The following is a 19,813-nucleotide window of genomic DNA, read 5'->3' as shown; positions in this document are numbered from 1 at the left end:
CTGAAAGATTGAAGCCTCTACTGTCATGAAAAAAAAAAACATTTGTTTCTGGCTTGTTTCGTTCTTTTGTAATCAGCCATTGAATAGAGCAAGTTTTACACAAATCTTCAGTTTCAGAGCAAAAAGCTGAGAAAAAAGCCTTTTGTAAAAAAAAACCCTGTCAGTGACTTTAAAGCTATTTTTTTTTTGCTTGAGTGACAAATCTAACATCTGAACATTGTTTCCTTATATGGATGGTTTAATCTCACGATCACAACATTATCAATAATCCACTCAGGTCCACATGTTCTGTGTTAGTATGTGGTGCTGTGAGCTGCTGGATACGTCACAATATCACTTTGTAGCACCATAATCTCACTCGTTCCTCCTTCTCCCACCCAGCTAATAGTAGCATCAGTGGCTAATCTATCATCTAAAGGTGCACCGCTGCCATCGTCAGGGCACCGTTGGTCACTACAACACCCCACAGCTTAGATATTGATGAGGGAATTCCGCCAGGGTGTTTTCTAGTAATCCCCGTGAAAAAACGCAAATGACGAGTTTCTCGTCAATGGTGCTGAGCGTTTGGATTTGAAATGACAAGATATCTCGTCGGGGGCACTGAGTGAGTTAAAGTAATGACATTAAAGTTGCATTTTGTTTTTAATTCCACTTTAAATTCCACTCATTGTTTTGTAGATTAAGCCTTTAGGAACCAATGTTCAAGACAGTGCAGGGTTTAGGAGGGTCAGCTGTTCCACAAATGAAAAAGCATATGAAATAATAATAATTACAATAGGGTCCTTCTGGCCATTCTGGCCTTCGGACTCTAATTATGGAGCGGGTACTTATAATATGAAGAGGGGGCACACATGATTTGACAAAAATCCAAAGGGGGTACATGAGACAAAAAAGATTGGGAACCACTGGTCTAACTGATGGAATTATAGACGTCACAGATAATGACGAGCATGTTTTCCCTCTGCTCTCTTTTAGCTAAACCTCCAGTGTTTGGGCCGTCGAAGCAGCTGGACATTGAGCTGGAGATGGTAGCTATAACAAACACTGTCTAGTCATGTCTGTGTGGGTCAGTGCAGAACAGCACAGCGGAGTATCTCACTGCTCGTGGACCTTCTCCTCTGTCACCAGGCGTTCTTTGTCGGAGGAGGAAATCAACTGGGCGAGCCCATTCCCATCCACGAAGCCCATCAGCATATCTTTGGAATGGTTCTGATGAATGACTGGAGTGGTAAGAGTTTCTACACACCCATCTTTGTTTTAGTCATGGGCTGTGTTCAAAATCGCATACTAACGCACTACACACTCAATGAGTATATACAGTACTGTCTACTATATACTATTAGTATGATTAAGGTGATGAGCGTTCCCACTAGGGGTGTGAAAAATAATCGATTTCATGATATATCGCGATTTTTTGGGTGCCGATTTTTAATTTTTCTTTTATATTTGGTCGTGTGTAATGCCTGCAATATTATTATATGCACAGACATTTTCATATAATCTGTTCAGATCAGTGCTTAAACTGACACAAATAGAATGCATTATTTTTTCTAATTTTTGTTCATTGTCAGTAACTCAGGGTGATTTATCCTTAATGTTCTCACTTACAGTTGTTACAATGCCGTCATGTTGTCATGGTTACTTTGAGACTTCTACACAGTAGTTTCAGTGAAAAGAAACTTGCAATTTATTTTATGATGGCAGTGTGTAACCCAGCATTTTCTTTTTTTCAGTGAAAATGTGCAAAAACATGAATAATAAATAATAAATAGGACGTTTAGAAGCAAATAGCTTTGACTCATTTTGTCCTCTGAATGATCAATATCTTCTGATAAACATATACAGCAACTTGATTTTTCATCTCGACATTTAATTTTGATATTTATAGATTATCGCGATTATTGCAATAATATCGTATCGTGACCTATGTATCGTATTGCAACATCCTTGCCAATACTCACCCTAGTTCCCACTGAAGTATACTTCTAAGTTTCCCAAGATGCATCTGGAACCTACAACAAAAACCTGAAGCACACTGAGGCTAAATATCTCTTTTGATTCTCCAACTTTGAAAGTTTTGAAAACATTTTAAGAAATAAAATGACCAAGTAGAATATCAACATGTGCTTAATTCATCCATAAAACTTGCGGAAATACATTTGAATTTTTTTGAATTATAATATATTATTTCTCCAGTCTTCAGAAAAACAGAAACAGAACAACATTTTATACCAACATTTTGGAGACTCGTGATTGTGCTACTGACTAAACTTCCAGGTAATTTCAAAACAAGAGCCCTATTTACAAAAGTGTTAAAACATTAATCGAGGACAAGAAGAGATGCTTTTGTTTTAAAAAGGGGATGATTCATTTTTAGCTTGAAGTCGGTCCCAGAACCATTTTATGTTCCATTCGCAATGCATCATGGGGCGGTTAAGTATGAATAGTGTGCCTACCGTGTACACTTCAAAAATGTCCTGAGGTATTTCTCGCATACTCAATCTTTCTATACTATCTAATGTGAACACACTACATACTCATTTTGACGTCAGACTTAGTGTGAATAGATAGTATGGGATTTCAAACACAGCCATGATCATTTCTTTACACATATGTAGGTTTAATAGTGATATTGATCTAAATATCTATTATCTATTATCTTTTATATCTATCTATCCATTTTTGTTCAGGTCCCCAGACCAGCACTTTACAAACACATCCAGAGCCTTGATCTCTGTGACATGGAGAGGTTAATCAGAATGGAAAAAAACCTTTAAATAAACAATAAGTTATAATCCCTGTCTATATACTAATGTTTCCTTTAAAAACAAATACATTGTGTAAATAAATTAGTTTTAGACATCAGTCCTGAACATATTAATAGGATATGTTTATACAGATTCATGTCCAAATAAAAAAAAGATTCTATTTTAGCTAAAACTTTTTTCTCTTTAGAAAGTTGATTTCTTAACCTCTGATTCTGGTTCTGCTGGAGGTTTCTATCTGTTGAAAAAGGGAGTTTTTCACCTATGGTTTTTTATAGTCTTGATTCTTTACATGAGGTGTGTCAAACTCATTTTAGTTCAGGGGCCAAATATGGACCAGTTTGACTTCAAGTGGGCCGTAGATTTTAGGTGGAGAAAAAAGAACAACTTTAACATTATTGTGCCCTAGTTTTCAATATCAGTTCAATTCATTTATAAAATTATTGTTTTTATTACCAATTTTTGTGTAATTTAGAGGAATTCTGTGGGATTTGCTTATGATATATTAAGAGTTCTTTTCACAATTTGGAATGAAAAATGACTGAATTCATGTAATATAAACAATTAAAATCATTGTGGAGTCAGTGAATTTGAGATCTCTACAACTGGATTATTTGGTAATTTACACAATAATTCAGGTTTTCTCATGCGGGCTGAATTAGATGCTCTGAAGGGCCAGATTTGGCCCCCCGGCCTTGAGTTTGACACGTGTTTTACATAATAAGTGCAATGATATGATTTTGTAGTGTAAGCAATTCTCTGTAAGATTAAAATGTAATCAACTAATTCATTTATCTAGAGTTCCATTTTAGATACTTTATTGATCTTTGATTGTGTAACTGCTATTATAATATTTTATTCTGAAGGCATTAATGTTGTTATCGGTAATGGTTGTTTGGATGTTGGAACTGATGTTGATGAGATGCTGCTGAATCAGCAATAATTAAGCCTGTCATTTCACTTTAAGCACACGTGTAGCCTTGCATTATAGATGTTCGTCCTGTCACTCTGCATTGAGTCACACTGTGAGGGCCTCACATTAAATGGCAGTCAGTCTTTATCAAAACATGAGTGAGAATATGTTTTATTAATTGAGTTGAAAGCCTCAGAGAGGCTGTTTCACTGTGACTGACTCTAATATCACCTCTTCAGTCCAATGTGAGCCTCCAACTCTCAAAATGTAAGAAAGAAATTCAAATCCTCATCTTTGTAGTTCATAATCACACAGTGTTTCTTTATTTAACCAGTCACTTGAGGCTTCTACTGAAAGAATATTCAAAAACATGTGATTGTGCAGGTCTGTGAATATCACCAAAGTCTGGCAATAAGTAAATAAAAGAAAATGTAAAATGCACTTTTTTTTAAAAAAGCACAGGAAGTGAAGCACTTCTGCTGCACTTTGTCTTAAATTGATTATAGAGGGGGCTGGACAAAAAAGTGAGCCTACTTGGCAGGGTTGGGTCAATTGTAATCATGTAATTGATAATCCATTACAATTATGGCTCAATTATAAATGTAATTGTAATTTTTTAAATCTGTTGCTGTCGTAATCGTAATTTCACTTAATTGAGTTTAGATAATTGACTTTGTAATTGCAATTGCCATTAAAATTCTATAAAAATTGTCAAATATTATTTAGGCAAAACGGGAACCATGTTACAGTTCTATGTACAGTTCTGCACATATGTAGTTAACAATTATTAAAATGTTTCACATCAAATTTTCCCACAATTTACTATTTTTAAAATTAATCGAGGGGTTTACCTAAAAATATTAAAACCTATATTTTCATTGATTAGGAAGCTTAACAAGGTAACCAATGATGTTTGTTTTTAGTGTTTTTTATCCGTTATCACAAGATAATTAAATGCTAACACAAAACTAACACAAGAGGAAAGTTAACTTTTATTAGGTTATGTATTTCAGGCTCAGTAATAGTGATTAATTGTAAATTAACTTTAGTAATTGACTTTATGATGATAAAAAAAATTATTTTGTAATTGTATAGTATTGTTATGTATAGTAAATAGTATTGTAATTGGGAAAAAAAATGGTAATTGAAAACATCATTGTAACTGAAAAATGTAATTGACCCCAACCCTGCTACTTGAATATACAGTAAGATATTACTAAGCAGTGTTTCTTTTGTTTTTCTATTTAATACATTTTTATTTGTTGAATATTAGCTCTGGTCAAGGAGGAGGCGCGAGCGAATGATGGAGTAGGTCGCACAACGAAGAGCTCTTCAGGACATTCGATATTTAAGATAAATTCTGGCATAATACGGACTATAACCACCTTAACCCTGAACCCTGTTTGATAATTAACCGCATGGATAAGTACATCATGGCTAGCAGAAGCAGCAAAAGCCGTAATACCAATGCCGTCTCCACCGGGCCTGCAAAGATCAACGTAGCTTCCCCATCCACGAGCTCGAGTGGTTCGGGTGACCGCACTACGGCGACCCCGACAACGACGAGTTCAATTGAAATTACGGCATTTAAGGAGGAGCTGATGGCATCACTACGGGCTGATTTCGCAATTGTTTTTAAGGACGAAATCCGGTCTGTGCTTGAAAGTGAAATGTCTATAATAAAGCAAGAAATCCAAGCCGCTAAGACAGAGCTTCTTAACTTTAAAACTGCGATAAGAAACGAGGTGGCGGCAGTGGAGAACACGATAAAGGAAATGGAGTCAGGACTTACGGGATGCTCCGATGATGTCGCTGAACTACAGCACACCGTACAACAACTTTCGACGCAGGTGGCAGCTTTGGAGGACAAATGTGAGGACTTGGAAGGAAGGTCCAGGCGCAGTAACATCAGAATAATAGGTGTTCCCGAAGGCCAGGGGAGCTGTGGTACCACCGCCGTCTCGGAGTTGCTGAAAGAAGCCTTCCAGCTTGAAAAGGCTCCATTACTGGACAGAGCGCATCGCACACTACAGCCTGCTCCAAAGCAAGGAGCCCCGCCGCGGGCAATAGTGGCCCGGCTGCATTACTTCCAGGACTGCTCTAACATCCTACGTTTGGCCAGAGAGAAACGGCGAGTTAAGGTGAAAGATTTATCCATCTCGGTTTATCCGGACTATACGGCAAAAGTCGCTCGTGCACGCGCAGCATACAACGGTATCAGACAGCAGTTGCGCGAGGTCGAGGGCCTCCGCTTCGGCATCCTTCACCCGGCACGGCTTCGGATAACATACAACGGACTGGACAAAGTATTCTCCTCTCCAGAGGATGCTCAGCGGTACATCTCACAGAACATCAGCAAACCAGGAACTGCTGCCCGTTAGAGACTACACGCCATGGAAGGTTATCATTCACTCTGACTACACAGAAACTTAAAGGGTTTCGTTGGGGTGCAAGTGTTGCTGACAGTATGTTAAGGTTAATGTAAGCATGTTTATCTTGACCCATCTTTTACGTTACAATTATTATATTATATTGTATTATATAGGTTCAAATTGCTGTAATGTTAATGTATTCTTTAAATCTCATCTCTGAGGATTTTATCCTCAATAATTGAAAATTCCATAAAACTGAAGCAGGATTTGTTGAATCCACCCTTACGTTATTGTTTTCTGATGTTTAAATAGATTGTTTATGTTTAATTAACCATCTCACCATCGACTTTCATATTTTATATGGAGGGTGATATGTGCCACACCAGTTGCAAGTTACTGTCAAAATCAGTCTGTTATAGTTTAATATCTTGTTGTAAATTCTAGTTTTCTAATCAGGAGTTTTGAGTTCTAATATAAATGAAAGAGGCTGGAGTTTTATTTCAAAATAATACTTTATAATCTATGTTTATTTTTTAAATCCTACCTCTTCATCTTTCTATGGAGGGTGAATGGTGCCACATTATTTTAAAGTAGCAGTCAAGATCAGCCTGTTGTAATATAGGTTATAGTTTGTTTTAAGTTTGAGTTAACTGAACCTTATTGTAGAGGGTTATTCTTGGTTTTACAACTATGCCCAAACAATTTTATGCCCTGTTGAGTTTACGTTTTTGGCTCAGTAGCTTCCCTACCACAAGCACACTGTGTGGATTTTGTTTTGGGGGGAACATTTCTGCCCATTTTAAGATGGGTGAGAAGGGGTGGGGGGGTGGGGGGGTGGGGGGAGGAAGCATACAGTGTTTTTGTACTCACATTTGTTTTTTTTGTTTTTTTTGTTTTTTTTTTTTTTTTGTTTTTTTTTTTGTTTTTCTTTATTGTTCAGTGTTTTATTTTATTACTATTATTTAACTCTGGTTGCGCCAAAACGTATCAATGCAAAGAGAAATTTATGATCTCTCATTGTGGCGCAACCTGTAATGGCTAGAGGAGCAGTGTCATGCCCAATTTCATTCGCAAGCTGGAATATTAAAGGCATGAACCACCCTGTGAAACGAAATAGAGTCCTTACGCATCTACATAAGTTAAAAGTTGACATAGCTTTCCTCCAGGAGACCCACCTAAAGCTGGGTGATCACTCCCGCCTCCACGCTAGATGGGTTGGTGAAGTTTACCATTCAAAGTTTCAGTCTAAGTCCAGAGGAGCAGCACTCATTATTAGGAAACAAGTACCCTTCATTTCTTCTCAGGTCGATGCAGACCCTTTGGGCCGATACGTCATTGTTACGGGCAGACTCAGCGGCGCACCTGTTGTCTTGGCGAGCGTGTATGCCCCTAATTGGGACGACACCGGATTTTTCACAAACTTTTTCTCCCGACTCCCTGACTTAAATAAACATCATCTGATATTGGGCGGCGATATGAATTGTGTTTTGACCCCTAGTTTAGACCGTAGTTCTATTAAAGCCATCCCAAGCTCCAAAGCAGCCTCTTCAATTCGACAGTTTCTTAATACCTATGGTATTGTTGATGTCTGGCGCACTCTTAATACAACTGCTCGTAAATTTTCTTTTTTTTCACCTGTTCACAAATCATTCTCGAGAATTGACTACATTTTTATGGATAAGAGTTTTCTTCCATTGGTTCAGGAATGCGATTACCAAGCAATTGTTATTTCTGACCATGCTCCACACACCCTAAAGCTTAATTTACCCGTTACACAGCCGGTTCATAGGCCCTGGCGGCTCAACTCTTGGTTACTTTCTGAAAAAACATTTTCAGAATTTATCTCAACACAGATTGATTTTTTTTTACAGATTAATCAAACACCAGGAATGTCATCATCAACAGTGTGGGAAGCACTGAAGGCATACTTAAGAGGCCAGATCATCTCTTACAATGCACAGTTGCTTAAAACTAGAAATAGGCGCATTAATGAATTAACTAAAAATATTTCTAACCTTGATCTGCAATTGGCAACATCCTCGTCAGCTGACGGCATTAAAGAACGCCTCCTTCTCCAGAAAGAATTTGATTTATTGACTACCCAAAAAGCTGAAAACCTCTTAATGAGATCCAAACACACATACTATGAACACGGTGAAAAAACGGGAAGGCTACTGTCATACCAGCTTCGCCAGAAATCGGCAAGTCAGACAATACAAGAGATTAAGGATGAGTCAGGGGGGATTTGTGTGGATCACTCTGCGATCAACTCCTGTTTTAGGAGGTTTTATAGTGACCTGTATACATCTGAATCACTGAAAGATGACCATTTAATTAAGTCATTTCTTCAAAAAGTTGAGATCCCGCGCATTGACCTGGAAAAGAAAGCTAAACTGGAATCTCCATTTTCTATTAGAGAAATTGAGCTGGCCATTAAATACATGCAAAGTGGGAAATCCCCTGGGCCTGATGGGTTTCCTACAGAATTTTATAAAATGTTTTCTGAAAAATTGGCCCCTATTTTAAACAAGGTATTCAGCGAATCACTTTCAGCTGGCTCACTTCCTGATACATTACGACAGGCCACCATATCACTTATCTTTAAAAAAGGGAAAAATAGACAGGATTGTGGATCCTATCGCCCTATTTCGCTGCTTAATGTTGATAACAAAATTCTCTCAAAATTGATTGCACTCCGCATGGAAACGGTCCTCCCAACCATAATTTCACCAGACCAAACTGGGTTCATAAAAAATCGACAATCTTCCTCCAATGTTAGGCGTCTATTAAACATAATTTATGGACCATCTCCACCTAACAAATCTGAAGTAGTGATATCATTGGATGCCGAAAAGGCTTTCGACAGGGTGGAATGGGACTACCTATTTTGCACCCTTGATAGATTCGGTTTTGGTCCCAAGTTTCTATCGTGGATTAAAATTTTATATAGCTCTCCGATGGCAGCTGTACGAACTAATAACAATATCTCATCCCCTTTCCCACTAACACGAGGGACGAGACAGGGGTGTCCACTCTCCCCTCTCCTCTTTGCCATTTCAGTTGAACCACTGGCGATAGCCCTGCGCAGCAATGAATATATAACAGGAATTACAAGAACAGGATTGGAACACAAGGTTTCACTTTATGCAGATGATATGTTACTTTTTATATCGAATATTTCTTCATCTCTTCCTGTCGCCCTAAATATCCTAAAGGAATTTGGTAAGATTTCGGGTTACAAAATAAATGCCTCCAAAAGCGAATTGATGCCCATAAATCAGATGACAAGGGACTCTCTATCTGTGTGTTCATTGCCATTTAAAGTATGTTTGGAAAAAATGAAATATCTGGGTGTTTGGGTCACACACAAATTTAAAGATCTTTTCAAGGCAAATTTTCCACCATTTTTATCCTCTTTGAAGCAGGATCTCGAGCGCTGGGATTTGTTACCCTTATCTTTGGGGGGTAGAATTAACACCATAAAGATGAATCTATTACCCAAGCTTCTTTATCTGTTCCAGTGTGTACCAGTTTATTTAACCAAAACCTTTTTTATCTCCCTTAACAAAAAGCTCACCTCTTTCATTTGGAATAAAAAGAAACCACGTATAAGCAATGCTATATTACAAAGACCTAAACAGCATGGAGGACTCGGTTTACCAAATTTTCAGTTTTATTATTGGTCTGCGAATATTAAAATGATGTCCTGTTGGATGGCAAATGACAAAACGATGGCTGTACCTGCCTGGCTAACTCTAGAGAAAGACTCCTGTAATAACACCTCACTATCTGCTTTGTTATGTTCATCTCTACCATATCCAGAGCCTCTAATTAACTATACTTCAAACCCAGTTGTCATTCATTCTTTAAAGATATGGAAACAGTTTAGACGACATTTTGGGATCTGTCAATTATCATTACTTGCTCCTATTGCAAAAAACCATGCTTTCACCCCACCCTTGACAGATTCTTTGTTTGGTGCCTGGTCAAGACAGGGAATCTGTTCATTTGGAGATATGTTTGTGGATGGCCTGTTCTCATCATTTGAACAGATTGTCTTAAAATTTGGAATCCCAAGGTCTCATTTCTTTCGATATTTACAGATCCGAAGTTTTATTTCCTCTAATCTCACCCAGTTCCCTTTAAAGCCCCCAGACACTCTCTTGGACTTGATTTATGATCTCAGATCATCCAAGAGGGGAAAGATAGGTGACATCTACTCGTTACTAATGGGAGAAAGCTCAACCAGTCTAAAGTCTCTTAAAAACATCTGGGAGAAGGACCTCGGTGTGAGCGTTTCAGACATCCTATGGTCAAAGATGATTGACAGAATATACACATCTTCAATATGTATGAAACATACCATCATGCAAGTTAAAATATTTCACCGGCTACACTGGACCAAAGTTAAACTTTCAAGATTTTTAATAAATATAAATCCCATATGTGATCGTTGCAAGCAATTCCCAGCCACTTTAATTCATATGCTTTGGGAATGCCCTGGGTTATCTAATTACTGGAAGTTCATATTTGATACACTTTCCAAAATTATAGGTAAGGACTTAAGACAATCTGCCTTCCTGGCTGTATTTGGTGTGGAGACGACAAACCTGGGCTTGGAACACCACACACAAAGCTGTCTGTCTTTTGCCACTCTTATAGCCAGAAGACAGATTTTGATTAGATGGAAAGAATGTAACCCTCCAACATTTACACAGTGGATTAAAGACATGCTGTACTTTGTTAAACTAGAAAAGATAAGGTATACAGTCAGAGGGTCAGCTGACAAATTTTTACTGTCATGGCAGCCCTTTCTAAGTCATGTTGAAAGTCTAACCTCTGATAATTTTATAAGTGACTGAACCTTAAGTTCTTTCTCTGTAACAGATATTACAAACCCAAACATTAGAAACTTTCTTTGGTCTTTAGGTGCCCCTTTGGTCCACATGTCACTGCTCCTCGCAGCTATGCTTTCCAAAGTCAGTTTGTGACCAAGATGACGTAATGTATAATTTATTGTAACTCACTGGACTGTATTTTGTTTACTCGTCTTTATTTTATGTGTGTATGCATATGTATACATATATTCCTCTTTGTTATTGTTATCATTGTTAGGTATTATCATTATCTTGTTTAATTACTGTATGTTTTTCATTATTATTGTTCTTATTATTTTGTAATCTTTTGACTATTGTGGCTTCCTCAATGTTTCTGTGGGAGGGCGGAGGGGGCGGGGTTCCTTGTTTTATTTCAATAATGAGAATGGCTTATTCTGATGACTGTATTGTAAAAATCATAAATAAACCTTGTTCAAAAAAAAAGAATATTAGCTCTGGTGTAAACAATCATTAATTTCACATTTTCAGAAAGGAGCCCTTTGAAAAACATTACAACATTTAACATGTTATTGATAATGAGTTACAATAGTGCTGATTCTTTACAAAGTAATATTCATTACAAAATTCCCAAAATAATTTATTTCTACAATAGCGTGTCCTGTTAAACATTTCACATGTTATCCAAAGCAACATAAATTATAGGTCATTGTTATAGATTTTATGCATTTTTAATTCATTCAACTGCAGGGAACTTCATCTTCATCTGCTTTTTCTTCTGTTTTTTTTTTGCCATGTCTACTTATGCCTACAGCTGTGTTAAACTGAACAAATTATTAATGAAATAACTTTATTTATTTCAGAAGCTCTCATGATGACCTAATACAATATGTGCTTTTGAGGCATTAATCTAATACCTGGAACCTAGTCAAATATTGCAAACAATTCTCGTAACAGTTTCAAACTCTGTCACTACTATTACATAAAAACAGAAACAAAAAATATTTGTACAGTTTGAAGACAACACTGTGCCCAAAATCTGAACAACACTCATTCTTCTTTCTATTTCATTAAATATGGATCAAAATCCCATTGCACCTGCACAAAATATGTAATTTTAAATTGATTTCAATTTTGTTGTATATTTAGGGAAAATCTAAAAGACAAAATATTGGGATATTAAGTGAAAAAGGATCAAATTGAACCCAAACAGTGTGTAAACGTTAAAAGAAGTGTCTTATTTCCAGCCAGGGACATCCAGGCCTGGGAGTATGTGCCTCTGGGACCTTTTCTGGGGAAGAATTTTGGGACCACCATCTCACCCTGGGTCGTCCCAATGGAGGCACTTTTACCTTTTGCAGTACCAAACGCCCCCCAGGTCAGTCTCCTCCACCACCACAATCCAATATGGTCATTAACTCAGTAGTTCATAATGTTTTTATTCAATTCAGTGTTTTATAATCATTTGTTGTATATTCATTGGTGCAAATCTCTGGTTCAAAACTGTAGAATTACTGCAATTATTTTGAGATTGTGAAGCATTAGTTTAGCATTTTTCTCCCTTCATAAAGTTTGTTAAAGCCATTGTCATGTTGAGTTTATGGCCTCAGTCACAATAAATACATAAAGGCGACATTACGCTGTCATTATTATCACATGACACCAGTCATTAGCATGAATACGGTGTCATGACGACTGCCATTAAGTGTTGTTCACTAAATTATGACACCTTTGGAGCTATGATGCCATTTTTTGGGTTAAGGTTAGGTAGGGATAGAAATTGATGAAAAGAGGATTTGTAAAAAAAAAAAAAAAGAAAGAAAAAAGTAATAAAAAACAGCTAAAATTAGAATATAATAAAATTAAAAAGAATCAAGTTTTCCTTTTCAATATGTCTGTGTTCAGTTAAACACAGGCAGAAGTGTTTGGGAGGTGATGGAAAGATAAAGAAAAATTAAAAAAAAAAATTAGATTACAATAAAATTAAAATGAATCAAGTTGATTAAAAGAGGGTTTGTAAAAAAAAAAAAATAGAATAAAAAGCAACTAAAATTAGAATATAATAAAATTAAAAAGAATCAAGTTGATGAAAAGAGTGTGTAAAAACAATAATAATAATAATAATAATAATAATAATAATAATAAGCAACTAAAATGAGACTATATTAAAATTATAAATATTCAAGTTTTCCTTTTCAATATGTCTGTGTCCAGTTAAACAAAGGCAGTCTTATTGTATTTTGGGAGGAAGTGTTTGTGAGGTGATTAAAAGAGGGTTTGTAAAAAAAATAAATTCAAATTTGAATATAATACAATTTTTAAAAAATCAAGTTGATGAAAAGAAAAAAAAAAATAGCAACTAAAATTAGAATATAATAAAATTAAAAAGATAACGAAGGGTTAGGGGTTAGGGTCATGAACGACACTTAATGACACCTTATTAATGCTAATGACAGGTGTCACGTCATAATAATGACGGCGTAATATCATCCTTTATGTATAAAGGTTCAAGTAAAGTGTTGCTGCTTTTTTCATGAAGGCACATGTCGTTCTACATTCTCAGTATATCGTCTACATTCTCTACATGATAGTTGGATCTTAACTTGTTCTTCTGCAGAGAAGGACCAAAGATCTCTGAGCTTTCCTGCATTTTCACATTCTGGGCTTAAATCTTAAATATTGTTGAGCTTTCAACACCGTAGACTTTCACGTGCAGAAACAAAAAAAAAATACTTACAGAGTAAAAGAAGCTGATAAAATGATTAAAAACAAGAGTCAGGTGCCAACTTTTACCAATCTGTGACCTTTAAAAAATAAATAAATCATGCCATGATGTAAAGATCAATCCAGGTCATTTCCACGATGCCAAAGAGATGGCTGAGTACAACAGATATGATGGTATTTATAACAACCAACACACAGGCAGGAAGTGTGGTGCATTATGGGGCACGTCAGTGTTTTATCCTTTCTATAACCTCACCTTTATATTACATGAAGGCTTTATAAACATCCTGTTCCTCTGCCTCAGTCACACTAATGTTTATTACCAGGCATTAAGTTGTTGTCATTGACAGGATCCACAGCCTCTACCATACCTTCAACACAGCGATGATTACACTTTTAACATCAACCTGTCTGTGTCACTGAAAGGTACAGTATACATTATGTAAACACACACAGCATTGTCTCTGCATTTACTTCCAAGAATATGTAAACCTGAAGCTGTAACTGGGACATTTAAACCTAATCTATTTGATTTTTCTATCTTCTTAAACTGACGCACCATAACCTAGAGATGCACGATTATGGCTGAAATGATCATCACGATTATTTGGATCAATGTTGTAATCGTGATTATTAATCACGACTATTTATCCTGTTGGAGAAAACATCTGTATTTTTATTTACCCCCTTTGGTAACACGTTATAATAACTACCTGTTATAAGTAGGTAATAGATCAATAATAAACTGTTAGTTTATGAGTGATACATTGCTTGTTGAATATTTGCTAACAGTTTGTTTAAGATTTATAACTGGGCCTTATAGACAGCCAATGTCTTTGTCTTCGTCATTGTCTTGTATGTATCTTGCAAAGTAAAATAACAAATAAAATAAAAAGATAGCCAATAGATTAATTACAAGCTGTCCGTTAACAATGTTTAAGCTACATCTTAACTGTATGCTAATGATTTATAACTATACCTTGTAAATTAGTAATAGATCATGAATGAGCTGTTAATAAACTACTTATTAATAACTTGTTAGGTATCATTTATAACTTTATAGTAAATGAAGAATAGTTGCAACTTTAGAATAACGTCCCAATAGCGTATATAACAAATGAACAATTCATAACTCATTAATTAACAGTTTTTTCATGTTTTTGATCTATTAACTACTTATAACGGGTAGTTATTATAAATTGTTAACCAACTTTTTAACAAACAATATATGAATAGTTTGGAGTGCAAAATAAAAGCTTTAAATGATAAATATTAAAATGTACCTAATGATTTGATATTTACGATGAGTGCAACTCCTTGAAAACAATTACAGCGTATAAAGAAAAGTGAGGAACATAAGGCTTAGGCCGACAGGATTCTGGCAAGAAAAAGCTGCTGAAGCGTTGTTTGTTTGTTCTTAAGGTAACTTAATGAAGCCTTAATCATGTGTTCGCCCCCTGGTGGTTGGCTGACTCCTGGGGTTGAGAAAGTGGCTGATTAGATATGCAGCAGCAGATCCCACACTTTAAATATCAAAATCACCGACGATAATGTCAATTTAATCGTGGAGGCCAAAATCGTGATCGCGATTAGAATTTGATTAATCGTGCAGCTCTACCATAACCATATGTATCATATGTTGATGTTTATTCTGAAACACGTTTATAGAAACTTTTGATTCAGTCTCAGTCACACCTCACTGCTGTGTGTGTTTTTACCCTCTAGGACAGGACATGGCTAACGTTGCCAATATCTGCAGGTCAAACTTCAAGGTAAGAACCTTCATCATTATTATCAAAGCCACTATGCTTTTTTTTCCTTCCATTGTTTTAAATATTGTAGAACAAGGAGGTGAAGAAGAGCACTTGGCAGAGAAAGCAGCTGTAAAAAAAAAAGCAGTCTGAAGGAGCTCTACCTAACCACTAAGAAATTAGCTTTAGCTAAAATACAGGAAGACAAACTGGAGAAGAAAAAAACAACATTTGTGGACAGAGCTCTTCAACCACAACCACCACATGGTAGAGATCTCCTTATTACAGTGGTTTACAACCTTTTAAGGGTCATGACCCCATTTTTTATATCACAAATTTCTGGCAACCCCAGAAACTTGTTTTTTTAAACATCACTTTTTGATCATGTTTGTGATATAATCTTACGAGTAGCACTATAGTGACAACATGCGCTAGCTCAGATATTTTTTTATGTTTTTTTAAAACTACATTTATATTTGAGGAAGTGAAAGTATAGAATACATTTTTTTCAGATTGTGCGATGGGTTTTTTTTATTAAAATATATATCATTTCAATCCACATTTTTTACACTTTTATGAAGGTGAATTGTTTTAGCAGTAAATGTCCCTTATGGTTTTCTCTGCACTCAAATAACTTCATTATTAATGTGATCAGACATTTTATACGTTTTAAAGAAGAATAGTCATAATGTTACCTCTTTCAACAATGGTAGCCATTTTTTACCCATTTCGTTACAATGAGGAGGCCATGAAATTTGGGAACCACTGCCTTATACCAGTGACAAGATACAGACATGTGTAAATGGTTCAACAACTACATCCATGATGTTCTTAATTTGTGTATTTTTTCATTTAAAGTTCACTAGGACAATGTCGCACAGTATGCAGCAAACACACCAGCAGGTCATTTGGGGGCCCTAAGCAAAATCAGTATATGGGGCCCATAGTATGCGTGCACTACATTTTTGGGTAAAACAAAAACAAAAGTGTCAAAAGTCAAGTAAAATAGTAAAGTGCTTTTAAATTCAAGTAAAGCAAACAGAGAACACAGGTAAACTCCAAATGTAAGTATTGAACAAAAAGTTAACTGAAATATTTCAATCTCACTGCAGACCAAACTCAATTAACAAACACAATGTCTGTTTGGTGCATACAAAGTCAAACACAGTGGTGGTAGATAAGCGGCCCACCGTGTTTTTTTTTTTTTTTAAATGTTAAAAGTTGAGAGGAATGGTGAAATTATGACTATTATGTGTTATTATAAGCCATTTATTAACAATACTTAAACATAGAGTCTTACAAAAAAGCACAATCTTGAAATACAATTATAACAAACAAACAAAAATACAATTAAAATAAATGATATCAGTTGTTTTTACTTGGTGGTTGGTCACATATAAAAGTAAAATACATTTACATAAACAAAAAACATGGCCAAGAGGTAAAACCAGGAAACTTAGAAGCTTTAGTGATTGACAAGCCTACAACATAAAAAACGTGAAAGCTATTAGTTATTTTCATAATAGATATTCCATTTTAGTCAGTGTACTGTATTTACATCAGATTTGTTTGGACCAGCAGAGGGCGCTGGTAACCCAGTGGTCGGTTGGCATGCAGCTATTCTAGCAGTGAAGAAGAGATGCTATGCTAGCAGACAGAGCTAATAGAAAAACGTGACTTTTACAGATATTCACGTAATAATACAGATATTCTTTCAGTGCTAAAGGGGTAATGAATCATTTATGAACATGTTTAAGAGTAGTAGGCAATTCCAGTTTTGATGCACACAATGCACAGCAGTACCAGTAACATGCAAGTGGGGTTGCCAGGTTGGGGGCCCCTAGTGGCCAGGGGGCCCTAAGCAGCTGCTTAGTCTGCGTATAGGCAGGGCCGGCCATGCACACCAGAGCAGTACTGTGTAGGACTGTGTTCAAAATCGCATACTAACGTACTATACACTACACACTCAATGCGTTATATAGTGTATACTGTATACTATAAGTGTGATTAGGATGATTAGCGTTCCCACTGAAATTCCAAGTTTTTCAAGATGCATTTTGAACCTACAACAACAAAAACAAGAAGCACACTGATGCTAAATAACACTGTGGTTTGCGCAAATATACTAACACTTATGGTAATCATATTGACGTCGTTCTGAAGAGCTGCTGGTAGAGATTGTGTGTCAGACTGCAGGCTCACAGGCAGTGCCATGAAAATTACGATACTTTTGCAGTAATAATAATTATTATTTTCAGTAATAAACTGAAGATATCACAAAGGTATGCGTCCGTAAAAACGACGTGAGAAAAAAAAAAGTTGCCATAAGTAGTCCATTATGGAAGCAAAGTGCAACCACCGACACAGTAAATATTGAATATTCAATATGTCTGTGATCATGCATAACAGCGTGACCAAATTTACTGTGGATGTTGATGGTCTTCATTTGGTCATACTACAACTCTTATTTAGCTAAAATACCCTCTTGTATATTTTTGATTATATGTATATTATATTGATTATTTTTTGTTATGTTTTTTTTTTAATTTTCAATAACTTTTTCAAAAACACATTTACCAAATGAGAGGAAAAATACTTTGATGATTTTATTTTGAAAGGAGGATGTTTGACTTTTACCTTGAAGCTGGTCCCAGGACCTTCCGCTTGCAATGCATCATGGGGTGGTTGAATATGATGTACCTGCCGTGCATACTTAAAAAATGTCCCCATATAGTATACATCCAGGTATTTCTCACGTACTCAATCTTTCTATCTAATGTGAACGCACTACATTTTATGTAGTGCTGCCAGGGCACACTTGTAAAATAGATTATTGATCTCAATGTGGTTCTCCTGGCTAAATGAAGGCTAATGAAATGCAAAAAATGATGTCAGACTTAATATGAGTAGTACGTTACTATGACATTTTGAACACAACCTCTCTCTGACCCCTTACTAAAGTATCGAAGGTCAACTCGACCTTGAATGCAGTGTTTGGTGTGGTAAATCACCATCATTGAGCAGAGCGTGTTTTTGTGCTTAAAGCAGAGTACTAATATATGTGTCATCAGGTGTTTCCCTATATGCAGTCTTTCTTTATGGTTCTCTGTCTCTGTGCCCAGTACATGTACTGGACCATGAAGCAGCAGCTCACCCACCACACAGTCAATGGCTGCAATGTGAGACCAGGAGACCTGCTGGCTTCGGGTACCATTAGTGGTCCTGTAAGTGTTTTTACAATATTTTACAGGCTTTACATGAAGTCCAGTTATAGTTGACACTGCATTATTTCCTCTCTTTAGAACCCAGAAAGCTTTGGTTCCATGCTTGAACTCTCCTGGAGAGGATCAAAGAACATAGACCTGGGAGAAGGACTAAGCAGAACCTTTTTGAAGGACGGAGATGAAGTCACTATCACAGGTTGGATGCATTTTTCTTTCTGACAATTGATTCACATCTGGAGACAGATTTGTTTAATTGTAGCTAAAGAATTTTTTCTTTAACAAAAAAGACCTACACTTCATTAACTACCACATGAGACCCAGGTATGGGGTGCCGAATGTAAAAATTTGATCACTTTTTCATAGTTGACATATTTTGAACATTTACCTTACTTTCCTCGCATTTAGCTAATTTTTCTTTCATTTGAGACACATTCATGTAAAACAGCATGTTCTATATCATTGTTAAAAATGTGTAGACCTGAAAAATAAATCTAAATTTATTGTAAAATCTAAATTTATTGTAAAATCTAAATTTATTGTAAAATCTAAATTTATTGTAAAATCTAAATGTTAATGTAAAATGTAAATGTATATCTAAATGGAAATGTATATCTAAATCTAAATGTTAAATCTAAATGTTACATTTATATCTGAATTTAAATGTTAAATCTAATTCTTAGCCATTTTTATCTAAATCTAAATGTTACATTTATATCTGAATCTAAATGTTAAATCTAAATCTAAATGTTAAATCGGTCGCCAAGTGTAAAGCTAAATCTTTGGAAAGATACAAGTCAGCACTCAGCGCCTGTCAATCACGAGGCCCCGCCCACACGACCGATTACGGCTGGGTAAATGAGGAGAGGGGAAGAGCGAGACATAGCGGGATCGCTCCAAACTGATAAACTCTAAAAAGCGGTAATGACTGGTGTCCAGGCTGCACACCAGCTGAGGGAATGGGCTCTGACCTGCCCACTTTGTATAATTTCAAAAGATTTTAGCTTTACACTGATTTCTTTCTCTTTCTAGGTTACTGCCAAGGAGATGGACACCGGGTGGGCTTTGGAACCTGCATGGGAACCATCCTTCCAGCTCTGCAGCACTAAAACACATATGGGTCAATCCATGTCATTTCAACACATTTTCAGGACATCCCACACACTTCAGTCTAAAAAAATTCTGAATTTTTTTACCAATTACTCTTTTTGAGATTCTCACAATTTAGTGAG

General features: G+C 36.1%; 1 protein-coding gene across 1 annotated transcript in view; it reads left to right on the top strand.

Annotated features, from left to right (window-relative positions):
- Window positions 1–19,813, top strand: part of fah (fumarylacetoacetate hydrolase (fumarylacetoacetase)) — a 31,465-nt gene extending 11,652 nt beyond the window's left edge. Inside the window, exons 7-14 of the mRNA XM_028473716.1 lie at window positions 976–1,028; window positions 1,129–1,228; window positions 12,133–12,263; window positions 13,960–14,035; window positions 15,335–15,381; window positions 18,483–18,584; window positions 18,663–18,780; window positions 19,614–19,813. Of these exons, the coding sequence (XP_028329517.1) occupies window positions 976–1,028; window positions 1,129–1,228; window positions 12,133–12,263; window positions 13,960–14,035; window positions 15,335–15,381; window positions 18,483–18,584; window positions 18,663–18,780; window positions 19,614–19,690 (704 nt within the window). The 3' untranslated portion in view covers window positions 19,691–19,813. The remainder of the gene's footprint in view (window positions 1–975; window positions 1,029–1,128; window positions 1,229–12,132; window positions 12,264–13,959; window positions 14,036–15,334; window positions 15,382–18,482; window positions 18,585–18,662; window positions 18,781–19,613) is intronic.

The sequence above is a fragment of the Gouania willdenowi genome, chromosome 3 (genome assembly GCF_900634775.1).
Source record: "Gouania willdenowi chromosome 3, fGouWil2.1, whole genome shotgun sequence".
Taxonomy (NCBI): domain Eukaryota; kingdom Metazoa; phylum Chordata; class Actinopteri; order Blenniiformes; family Gobiesocidae; genus Gouania; species Gouania willdenowi.
This window is presented reverse-complemented; position numbering and strand designations above follow the sequence as displayed.